Source organism: Scyliorhinus torazame, chromosome 3 (assembly GCF_047496885.1).
Source record: "Scyliorhinus torazame isolate Kashiwa2021f chromosome 3, sScyTor2.1, whole genome shotgun sequence".
NCBI lineage: Eukaryota > Metazoa > Chordata > Chondrichthyes > Carcharhiniformes > Scyliorhinidae > Scyliorhinus > Scyliorhinus torazame.
In genome coordinates this window covers 94,190,075-94,202,299 of record NC_092709.1, presented here as the reverse complement: position 1 = coordinate 94,202,299, position 12,225 = coordinate 94,190,075, and the positions used below count along the sequence as shown (strand labels likewise).

General features: G+C 52.9%; 1 protein-coding gene across 9 annotated transcripts in view; it reads left to right on the top strand.

The window, feature by feature from the left end:
* The window catches only part of slc2a9l2 (solute carrier family 2 member 9, like 2), a 768,327-nt gene that overhangs the window by 54,562 nt on the left and 701,540 nt on the right, over positions 1 to 12,225 (top strand). For 8 of the 9 annotated variants that reach the window (XM_072495986.1, XM_072495985.1, XM_072495983.1 and 5 more), the window contains one exon: positions 11,333 to 11,424. In XM_072495986.1, coding sequence (XP_072352087.1) covers positions 11,353 to 11,424 — 72 coding nt within the window. In that variant the 5' untranslated portion in view covers positions 11,333 to 11,352. Of the gene's footprint in view, positions 1 to 3,914; positions 4,054 to 11,332; positions 11,425 to 12,225 lie in introns of those variants that run through there. The other variant, XM_072495988.1, reaches the window with a different exon arrangement.

The window sequence follows — 12,225 nt, the reverse complement described above, 5'->3', positions numbered from 1 at the left end:
GCCCAGCAAGCATTTTGGGCTAACAACTGGAAAGGAGATCTTGTTCCAAGAGACTGCCAATATCAGCAGTGCCCTGCTGTAAAAAGCTGAGCCTCCTGAGACTTGGGACATGACGAAGGAGCAAATCCTCTGACTTGTAAACCCTGTTTTGGGGTGTCACCACCTTCCGACTGGATTTCTGTGTCTTTCTGCCGCCTTGTGGACCAGCATGTGACTGAGGAGAAGGTAGCAGGTGCAGATGCTAGTATTGCTCCAGCTGCTGCTGGTGTTGTGCCATCTATTGCAGATGTTGCTCTTGATGCTGCTGGTATTTCTCTTGCGTGTTGCTGGTGTTGCTCTAGCTGCCGCTGCTGTTATGCCACCTGTTGCTGATGTTCCTCTTGCTGCTGCTGGCATTGCTCCAGCTACTGCTGGTGTTGTTGTTGCTGGTGTTGCTCTTTCAGCTGCTGGTATTGCTTCTGCTGCTGGTATTTCTCTTGCTGCTGCTGGTGTTGTGCCATCTGCTGCTGATGTTGCTCCAGCTGCTGCTGATGTTGCTCCAGCTGCTGCTGATGTTGCTCCAGCTGCTGCTGATGTTGCTCTTGCTGCTGCTTGTGTTGCCTCATCTGTTGCTCTTGCTGCTGCTGGTATATCTCTTGCTGCTGCTGGCATTGCTCCAGCTGCTGCTGGTGTTGCGCCAGCTGTTGCTGCTGTTGTTACTGCTGTTGTTGCTCCAGCTGCTGCAGGTGTTGTCCCTCTACACCTGCCCGTTTCCCCGGGGGTTGTAGCTGGTCCTCCTGCCCGAGGCAATGCCCCTGTTGAGCAGGTACTGGCGCAGCTCACCGCTCATAAAGGAGGATCCCCGGTCGCTGTGGACGTAAGCGGGGAAATCGAACAGAGTGAAGATGCTATTGAGGGCCTTGATGACTGTGGCAGACGTCATATCGGGACATGGAATGGCGAAGGGGAATCTGGAGTATTCGTCAACCACGTTAAGGAAGTACGTGTTTCGGTCGGAGGAGGGGAGGGGCCCTTTGAAGACCACGCTGAGGCGTTCAAAGGGGCGGGAGGCTTTCACCAGGCCCAGTCTGGCCGGTAGAAGTGCGGTTTGCACCCCGCGCAGACCTGGCAGTCTTTGGTGATCGCCCTGACTTCCTCGATGGAGTAGGGTAGGTTGCGGGCCTTTATGAAGTGAAAGAACCGGGTGACCCCTGGGTGACAGAGACCATCGTGTGGGCCCGGAGTCGGTCCACTTGTGCGCTGGCACATGTACCTCGGGATAGGGCATCGGGGGGTTCGTTGAGCTTATTGGGGCAATACAAAATCTCGTAATTGTAGGTGGAGAGCTCGATCCTCCACCTCAAGATTTTATCATTTTTGATCTTGCCCCGCTGTGTGTTGTTAAACATGAAGGCAACCGACTGTTGGTCAGTGAGGAGAGTGAATCTCCTGCTGGCCAGGTAATGCCTCCAATGTTGCACAGCTTCAACGATGGCTTGGGCCTCCTTTTCGACGGAGGAGTGCCGAATTTCAGAGGCATGTAGGATGCGGGAAAAGAATGCCACGGGTCTGCCTGCCTGGTTGAGGGTGGCGGCCAGAGCGACGTCCGATGCATCGCTCTCGACTTGAAAGGGGAGGGTCTCATCGACTGCGTGCGTTGCGGCCTTGGTGATGTTGGTTTTAATATGGTTGAAGGCCTGGTGAGCCTTGGCCATCAGGGGGAGAACTGTGGAGTGAATGAGTGGGCGGGCCTTGTCCGCATAGTTAGGGACCCACTGGGCGTAGTATGAGAAGAACCCCAGGAATCGTTTGAGGGCCTTGGGGCAGTGGGGGAGGGGGAGTTCCATGAGGGGGCGCATGCGGTCGGGGTCGGGCCCTGGAACTCCATTTTGCACAACATAGCCAAGGATGGCTCAGCGGTTTGTGCTGAACACGCACTTCTCTTTGTTATACGTTAGGTTCAGGAGTTTGGTGGTGTGGAGAAATTTGAAAAGGTTAGCATCGTGGTCCTGCTGGTCGTGGCCGCAGATGGTGACGTTATCCAGGTACGGGAAGGTGGCCCGCAGTCCGTACCAGTCAACCATTTGGACCATCTCCCGTTGGAAGACCGAGACCCCATTAGTGAGGCTGAAGGGAACGTTAAGGAAGTGGTAAAGGCGGCCGTCTGCTTCGAACGCAGTGTATTGGCGGTCCGCCTTACAGATGAGGAGCTGGTGGTAGGCAGATTTCAGGTCCACTGTAGAGAAGACCCGGTACTGTGCAATCTGATTGACCATATAGATATGCGTGAGAGAGGGTACGCGTCAAGCTGCGGGTACCGATTGATGGTCTGACTGTAGTCAATGACCATCCTGTGTTTCTCCCCAGTCTTTACAACTACCACTTGGGCTCTCCAGGGGCTGTTGCTGGCCTCGATGATGCCTCCCCGCAGTAGCCGCTGGACCTCCGACCTGATGAAGGTCCTGTCCTGGGCACTGTACCGTCTGCTCCTGGTGGCGACGGGTTTGCAATCCGGGGTGAGGTTTGCAAACAGGGAAGGGGGTCGACCTTAAGGGTCATGAGGCCGCATACAGTAAGGGGTGGAGTTAGACTTTGGAGGTTGCACTTGAAGTCCAGGCCGAGTAGCAAGGCAGCGCAGAAGTTGGGAACGACGTAGTGCCGGACGTTGCTGAACTCTACGCCCTGGACGGTGAGGGTGGCAGTGCAGTACCCCCAGATCACCACGGAGGCCAGGGAGATTCGTTGGGTAATAGGGCGTACTGTGAGGGAGCAGCGCCGTACCGTATCGGGGTGGATGAAGTTCTCCGTGCTCCTGGAGTCGTGAAGACAAGGTGTCTTGGGCCATCGACTTTCACCGTCGTTGTCCCGGTTGCGAGGTTGAGTGGCCAGGACTGGTGGAGCGTGATGGAGGCGAGCTGTGGCTGGTGTTGGTGGGCCCCGGGCTGGTCGGCGGCGGTTGCGGGCGATGAGTGGCCCAATGAAGTGAGGCGCCGTACAAAATGGCGCCGAAGATGGCGGCGCACATGGGGCGCATGTGGCTGGCAGCATTAAAGATGGTGGCGCACACGGGCTGCACAAGGTCTGATGGGGGAAGATGGCGGCGCCCACGGGCCGCACGTGGGTTGCGGGGGTGAAAATGGCGGCACCCAAGGGTCGCACGTGGGGGGTGCAGGAACAATGGGGCTGGTTACAGCGGCGATTGACTGGGCCTGGCACACCGCAGCGAAATGTCCTTTCTTCCCGCAGGCCTTGCAGAGTGCGCTCCGTGCCGGGCAGCACTGCCGGGGGTGCTTTGTCTGCCCGTAGAAGATTAAAAAGCAGGACCTCTAGGGTAGTAATCTCAGGATTAATCCTCGTGCCACATGCTAGCGAGGCTAGCAACAGGGATATAGTGCAGTTGAACACACGGCTAAACGCATGGGCAGCACGGTAGCATAACGGTTAACACAATTGCTTCACAGCTCCAGGGTCCCAGGTTCGATTCCTGGCTTGGGTCACTTTTAGTGTGGAGTCTGCATGTTCTCCCCGTGTGTGCGTGGGTTTCCTCCGGGTGCTCCGATTTCCTCCCACAGTCCAAAGATGTGCAGGTTAGGTGGATTGACCATGATAAATTGCCCTTACTGTCCAAAATTGCCCTTAGTGTTGGGTGGGGTTACTGGGTTATGGGGATAGGGTGGAGGTGTGGGCTCGGGTAGGGTGCTCTTTCCAAGAGCCGGTGCAGACTCGATGGGCCGAATGGCCCCCTTCTGCACTGTAAATTCTATGATTCAATGATTCTAAAGAACTGGTGCAGGAAGGAGGGCTTCAGTTTTGGGGATGGCTTTAAAGGAAGGCGGGGCGTGTACAAGAAAGACAGGTTACACCTGAACTGGAGGCACTGATATCCTGGCTGGGAGGTTTGCTAGTATGATTTGGCAGGGGAGTGGAAATCAGGGCAGTAAGCCAAGTGTAGAGACTGGGGATGAGCATGCTACAGGATCAGGCTGGCTAAGAGGAAGCGTAGGCTGGGGGAGGTCAAACTCAGTGGGCCTGGAAGTCTGGAATGTGTCTGCTTCAATGCGCAGAGCATAACAGGTAAGACAGATGAACTTAAAGCCTTGATGCACGCACAGAACTTGCTGGAACGGAGACTTGATTATAAAAGGCAGCTAAATAATTCAGGATAGAGGTGTTTTACGTGAGACAGGGCGGAAGGTAAAAGAGGTGGGGCATTTGCAATACCGGTTAGAGAACATATTACATCTGTACAGAGGGAGGACACCGTGGAGGAATCAAGTAACTAGGCACTTGTGGGTAGAGCTCAGAAACAGGAAGGGGGCAGTCACTATGACGGGGGTGTACAGGCCTCCCAACAGCCCACGGGAAGTTGAAGAACAGATACGCAATCAGGTTCAGGATAGATGTAGAAATAATAGGGTTGTTGTAGTGGGAGACTTTATTTTCCTCATATTGACTGGAAATCCCTTAGGTTTAGGGGTCTGGATGGTGAGGAATTCGTTAAGTGTATCCAAGAAGATTTTTTGGAACAATATGTGGATAGTCCGACTAGAGAGGGGGCTATATTGGACCTAGTACTAGGGAATGAGCCCGGCCAGGTCATCAAAGTGGCAATGGGAGAACATGTGGTGAACAGTGACCACAATACCATAAGCTTTCGGATACTCATTGGAAAGGATGAGTGTTGTGATGCACGATCAATTACACTCAAGACAAAGTGATTTCATAACTGAAGGCTTTGATCTACTAGAACTTGTTCCCCAGCAGCTTCGATACAGAAAGTGAAGGCTGCTGGGATGGCACCGTTTCTTATACTCCGCCTGTCAGGGCGGAGCTACGTACAACAGCCAATGGTAGACTCCTGGTTCTAACCAATAGTCATCAGCCTCTTAGGTACCGCAATACCTGGGACTACCACATTCACCCCCTGTTAAAAGAAGAGTCCGGCGGGGATGGTGGCCAGTGTTAACAGTCGCCTTTAGCATGGTATGACCAGGTATGGAGGTACCGTGGTGTCGAGGATATTTACAAAGTGTTCACAGTGATGCAATCAGTCGATCGGGTGGCCTGGTCGTCCTTCTGGAGCGTCTGGGCTTCGGTGGTGATTCTGATGGGGATCCCGGTGGTTACGACTCCGGGAGCGTGGTTTCGTCCTCCCTTGCAGCTTCATCACCCCTAGGCGGCGCTGTTGGGGCAAAAGGTTGACACGGGGGGGGGGGGGGGGGGGGGGCGTCGGTGGGTGGTCGGGCCTAGGCAGGAGCGGCGGGAGTACTGACCCTCCAGTGAGGTGCTGTGGGGATGTGCGGGTGGGGGCAATGGTTCGGGTGCGCGTGGGGTTCCGGCGGGTGCCAGGTCCCGAAGGGAGACTGTATCGTGCAGGCCGTCAGGAAACGCCACGTATGCGTACTGGGGGTTAGCGTGCAGCAGGTGGACCCTCTCGACCAACGGGTCTGACTTGTGCGCCCGCACATGCTTCCGAAGCAGGATGGGTCCGGGTGTCGCTAGCCAGGTTGGGAGCGAGGTCCCGGAGGAAGACTTTCTGGGGAAAACAAGGAGACGTTCATGAGGTGTCTGATTTGTGGTTGTACAGAGCAGCGACCGGATGGCGTGGAGGGCCATCGGGAGGACTTCTTGCCAGCGGGGGACTGGGAGATCCCTGGACCATAGGGCCAGTAGAACAGTCTTCCAGACCGTTCCGTTCTCCCTCTCTACCTGCCCGTTTCCCCGGGGGTTGTAACTGGTCGTCCTGCTCGAGGTGATGCCCTTACTGAGCAGGAATTGACGCAGTTCGTCGCTCATAAAGGAGGACCCCCTATCACTGTGTATGTGCGCGGGGAAACAGAACAGTGTAAAGATACCCTGGAGGGCCTTGATGACACTGGTTGTGGTCATGTCCGGGCAGGGGATGGCGAATGGGAACCCGGAGTACTCGCCAATCACGTTCAGGAAATACGTGTTGCGGTCAGTGGAGGGGAGGGGGCCTTTGAAATCCATGCTGAGGCGTTCAAAGGGACGGGAAGCCTTTATTAGGTGTGCCCTCTCTGGCCGGTAGAAGTGCGGTTTGCACTCTGCGCAGATTTGGCAGTCCCTGGGGACTGACATGACCTCCTTGATGGAGTAGGGCAGGTTGCGGGTCTTGACAAAATGGAAAAAGCGAGTGACCCCCGGGTGGCAGAGGTCCTCATGGAGGGATCGGAGGCGGTCCACTTGTTCAGTGGCACAAGTGCCGCGGGACAGGGCATCAGGAGGCTCGTTTAGCTTCCCCGGATGGTACAAGATCTCGTAGTTGAAGGTGGAGAGTTCTATCCTCCACCGCAAGATCTTGTTGTTCTTAATCTTGCCCTGCTGTGCATTATCGAACATGGAGGCAACCGACCGTTGGTCCGTGAGGAGAATGAATCTCCTGCCGGCCAGGTAATGCCTCCAATGTCTTACAGCTTCTACTATGGCTTGTGCCTCTTTTTCGACTGAGGAATGGCGAATTTCGGAAGCATGGAGGGTACGGGAGAAGAAAGCCACGGGCCTGCCCGCTTGGTTGAGGGTGGCCGCCAGAGCTACGTCGGACGCATCGCTCTCGACCTGGAAGGGGAGGGACTCGTCGATGGCGCGCATCGTGGCCTTTGCAATGTCTGCTTTGATGCGGCTGAATGCCTGGCGGGCCTCTGTCGACAGGGGGAAGGTTGTGGACTGGATTAGGGGTCGGGCTTTGTCTGCGTAGTTGGGGACCCACTGTGCATAATAGCTGAAGAACCCGAGGCAGCGCTTCAGGGCTTTGGGGCAGTGAGGGAGGGGGAACTCCATAAGGGGGCGCATGCGCTCAGGGTCGGGGCCTATAACTCCACTTCGCACTACGTAGCCTAGAATGGCTAGACGGTCGGTGCTAAACACGCATTTATCCTTATTGTATGTCAGGTTAACGATTTTCGCGGTCTGGAGAAATTTGCGGAGGTTGGTGTCGTGGTCCACCTGGACATGGCCGCAGATGGTGACGTTATCCAGATACGGGAACGTTGCGCGTAAGCCGTACTGGTCAACCATTCGGTCCATCTCTCGCTGGAAGACCGAGACCCCATTAGTGACACCAAAGGGAACTCTTAAAATTGATTGAGCAGCCCATCTGCTTCGAAGGCAGTGTACTTGCGGTCACTATTACGGAGGGGTAGCTGGTGGTAGGCGGACTTGAGATCCACCGTGGAGAAGACCTTGTATTGTGCGATCCTGTTTACCAGGTCGGCTATACGGGGGAGAGGGTACGCGTCCAGCTGCGTAAACCTGTTGATGGTCTGGCTGTAGTTAATGACCATCCTATGCTTCTCCCCGGTCTTTACCACCACTACCTGAGCTCTCCAGGGACTGTTGCTCGCTTCGATGACCCCTTCCCCCAGCAGCCTTTGGACATCTTACCTGATGAATGTACGGTCCTGGGCACTGTACCGTCTGCTCCTGGTGGCGACGGGTTTGCAATCCGGGGTGAGGTTCGCAAACAGGGAAGGCGGGTCGACCTTAAGGGTCGTGAGGCCGCAGACAGTAAGGGGAGGTATAGGGCCGCCAAAATTAAAGGTCAGGCTTTGCAAATGGCATTGGAAGTCTAGCCCCAGGAGGGTAGCCGCGCAGAGGTGCGGCAGGACATACAGGCGGAAATTGTCGAATTTCCTGCCTTGGACAGTGAGGTCAATCAGGCAAGATGTCTCATGGCCGTTGATGAAGACCGTCGTTGTAGCTGTTGCGAGTGTCCGGGGTCGACTTTAGTCCAGTGTCACCGAGGTCAGATGAAGCAATTGCGAGTTCTGATCGGGCAGCGTGTAGTCGGCCGTACTAGGGGCCTGGGGCCCCATCCAAGATGGCGTCACCCATGGGTCGTACATGGTGTCCAGGGGTGAACAAGATGGCGGCGGCGATGGACAAAATGGCGCCGCCCACCCGTCCAGCGTGGTGTCCAGGGGGCAAGATGGCCGCGCCTGTGGGTCGCACGTGGCCCAAGATAGGGGGGTGGCGGTGAGTGCTGGCCAGTCGGGGCCTTGCCGCGGCGGTCCATAGTCGCTAGAGACCGCGGCCACCGCGGGCCTGGCAGACCCCCACAAAGTGGCCCTTCTTGCCGCACCCTTTGCAGGTGGCGGTGCGGGCCGGGCAGCGCGGGCGGGGATGATCCGCCTGCCCGCAGAAGAAACAGCGGGGCCCGGCGGCGTTAGAGGGCCGTCTCGTAGCGCAGGCCTGCGGGGCCAGGGGGAAGGTCTGTGGGGCTGCCGCTGCGGGGTGCCACACAGCCCAGGGGACCGCCGCGTGGTCGGGCGCATACGACTGCACGTTTTTGTAGGCAACGTCCATGGACCCTGCCAGGGCCCGTGCCTCTCTAAGTCCCAGAGTGTCTCTTTCTAGGAGTCTTTGGTGGATATCTGGGGAGCTCATACCTGCTACGAAAGCATTCCTGATTAAAAGTTCCGTGTGCTCGCTCCCCGAAACTTGCGGGCAGCCACAGTTTTGGCGCAGCACCAGTAGCGCCCGGTAGAAATCTTCCAACGATTCCCCGGGGCTTTGCCGTCTAGTCGCAAGCAGGTGACGAGCGTAGACCTGATTTACAGGGCGGACATAATGTCCTTCTAGCAGTTCGATCGCGGCATCATAGTTCTCCGCCTCCTCGATAAGGGGGTCGATCCCAGGGCTGACCCTTGAGCGCAGGAGATGCATTTTCTGTCCTTCTGTGGGGGTGCCTCCGGCCGTCTCGAGGTAGCCTTTAAAGCACGCTAGCCAGTGTTTAAAAATTGCAGCTTGAGTTCTCCGCACGGGGGCTGAGTTGAAGGCACTCCGGTTTGATTCGGAGATCCATTCCTCCAGCTTAAGTCTAGTAGATTAAATTGATGCGCAATCAATTACACTCAAGACAAAGTGATTTCATAACTGAAGGCTTTAATCTACTAGAACTTGTTCCCCAGCAGCTTCGATACAGAAAGTGAAGGCTGCTGGGACGGTACCGTTTCTTATACTCCGCCTGTCAGGGCGGAGCTATGTACAACAGCCAATGGTAGACTCCTGGGTCTAACCAATGGTCATCAGCCTCTTGGGTACCGCAATACCTGGTACTACCACATGTTGTCCTAGGGTTAAGGTGCTAAATTGGAGGAAGGCTAACTACAACTAGATTAGCCAGGATTTGCAGGTTGTTGTTTGGGAGAGGCTGTTTGAGGGTAAATCCACATTTGGCATGTGGGAGTCTTTTAAGGAGCAGTTGATGGGAGTGCAGGTCAGGCATGTGCCGGTAAAAAGGAAGGACAGGAAAGGCAGGATTCGGGAACCATGGATGACCGGAGAAATTGAGAATCTTGTCTAAAAGAAAATAGATGCATACGTGAAGTACAGGCAACTAAAAACAGCTTAAACATGAGGAATACAAGGAAAGTAGAAAAGAGCTCAAGCGGGGAGTTAGGAGGGCAAAAAGAGGTCACAAAATGTCCTTGGCAGACAGGATTAAGGAGAATCCCAAGGCATTTTATATGTATATTAGGAACAAGAGAGTAGGTAGAGAAAGAGTTGGTCCACTCAAGGACAAAAGAAGGGAAATTATGTGTAAAACCAGAGGAAGTAGGTGAGGTTCTGAGTATTTTGCATCGGTATTCACAAAGGAGAGGGACATATTGATTGGTGGTGTCTCAGAGGAACGTGTAAGCACTTTAGAACAGGTCGTTATTATGAGGGAGGAAGTGTTAGTTGTGTTAAGAAGCATTAAGGTAGACAAAACCCCAGGGCCAGATGTCATCTATCCCAGATTACTGAGGGAGACGAGATGAAATCGCTGGGCCTCTGACAGAAATCTTTGTGTCCTCGTTGGCCACAGGTGAGATCCCAGAGGATTGGAGGATAGCCAATGTGGTCCCATTATTTAAGAAGGGTTGCAAGAATAATCCGGGTAATTATAGGCCAGTGATAGTGAAATTGTTGGAAAAGATTCTCAGAGACAGGATCGATGCACATTTGGAAGTGAATGGTCTTATTAGTGACAGACAGCATGGTTTTGTATGAGGGAGGTCATTTCTCACTAATTTAATTGAATTTTTTGAGGAGGTGACAAAAATGATTGACGAGGGAAGGGCTGTGGACGTTGTCTACATGGACTTTAGTAAAGCATTTGATAAGGTCCCTCATGGCAGGTTGGTGCAAAAGATTAAATCACATGGGGTCGGGGTGAACTAGCTGGATGGATTCAGAACTGGCTTGGCCATAGAAGATAGAGGGTAGCAGTGGAAGAGTGTTTTTTCCGAATGGAGGTCTGTAATTAGTGGTATTCCGCAGGGATCAGTATTGGGACCTCTGCTCTTTGTAATATATACAAATGACTTGGAAGAAAATATAGTGGGTCTGATTAGCAAGTTTGCGGATGATACTAAGATTGCAGGAGTTGAGGATAGTGATGAAGATTATCAGAGAATAAACAGGCTAGAGATAGGCTGCAAAATTGGGCAGAGAAATGGCAGATGGAATTTAACCCGGACAAATGCATTTTGATAGATCCAATTCAGGTGGGAGCTATAAAATAAATGGCAGAACCATCAGGAGCATAGAGACACCGAGAGATCTGGTTGTGCAGGTTCACAGATCCTTAAAAGTGGCAGCACAGGTGAAAATGGCGGTAAAGGAAGGATATGGTATGCTTGCCTTCATAGGACGGGGTATTGAATATAAAAGCTCGAAAATTATGTTACAGTTATATAGAATGTTGGCGAGGCCACATTTGGAATACTGTGTCCAATTCTGGTCACCAAACTACCAGAAGGATTTGGAGAGAGTACAGAAAAGGTTTACCAGGATGTTGCCGGGTATGGAGGGTATGAGCTATGAGGAGAGATTGAATAAACTGGGATTGTTCTCCCTAGAGAGACGGAGGCTGAGGGGCGACCTGATAGAAGTTTATAAAATTATTAGGGGTATAGATAGGGTGAACAGTTGGAGGCTTTTTCCCAGGGCGGAAATGATAATTACAAGGGGGCACAGGTTCAATGTGAGGGGGGAAAGGTTCAGTGGAGATGTGCCGCGCAAGTTTTTTACACAGAGGGTGGTGGTGGCCTGGAATGCACTGCCAAGTGAGGTGGTTGAGGCAGATACATTAACGACCTTTAAGTCATATCTGGATAGGCATATGAACAGACGGGGTATAGAAGGATACAGGCGGTTGGTCCAGATAGGACACATGATCGGTGTAGGCTTGAAGGGTGGAAGGGCCTGTTCCTGTGCTGTATTATTCTTTGTTCTTATTTTAAGAAGGAGATTGCTTGGTGAAGAAATGCATTTAAAAGCAGATTTTCTGTTCTGAGTTTAATATTCATTGTATATTGATATGACGTTATTCATTTTCTTACCTTTCTAGAAACACAGCAGTCCTGCACAATGCAGACCAATGATGGCGACATAAATAATTGCGTAGAAGTAAGGACCGTGGATAATAAGCGAACAAAACAAGTTAGTTTCATTTCTTCCTTTTAAAAAAAAATGGCGAAAATGTATTGCCGCTGGCACACCAGCCTAGATTTTAGTGATCAGGTCCCTGGAATGGAACCTGAACTCACAGCCTTCTTACTCGGAGGTGCAAGTGCTATCAACAGAATTACGGCTGCCATGACAAGGATAGCTATCGTATTGTGCTTTGGTTTCTACTTTTGGACTGAAGCGAAATCATTTTCTCTGTCTGTATTGCGCCAAACCCTTTCGTAAGCTTAAAGACCCATATTAGGTAGTCGTCAGCTTTCTCTTTTCCAGAGAAAAATGCATCAGTCTGTTCAATCTTTCTTGATAAATATATCTCCGCAGTTCTAGTATCAACTTTGTGAGTCCTTTTTTGAACTTTCTGTAATCCAAGTGTTTAACCAAGATTAGAACAAAGAACATAGAACATACAGTGCAGAATGAGGCCATTTGGCCTATCGAGTCTGCACCGACCCACTTAAGCCCCCACTTCCACCCTATCCCTGGAACCCAATAGCCCCTCCTAACCTTTTTTTGGTCACTAAGGACAATTTAGCGCTGCCAATCCACCTAACCTTCACATCTTTGGACTGTGGGAGGAAACTGGAGCACCCGGAGGAAACCCAGGCAGACACGGGGAGAACGTACAGGCTCCACAGACAGTGACCCAAGCCGGAATCGAACCTGGGACCCTGGTGCTGTGAAGCCACAGTGATAGCCACTTGTGCTACCGTGTTGTCCATTCTAGACGAGCTTAAAGTAACTTCTTGCTCTTCAGTTCCCCTCCTTCCAGAAATT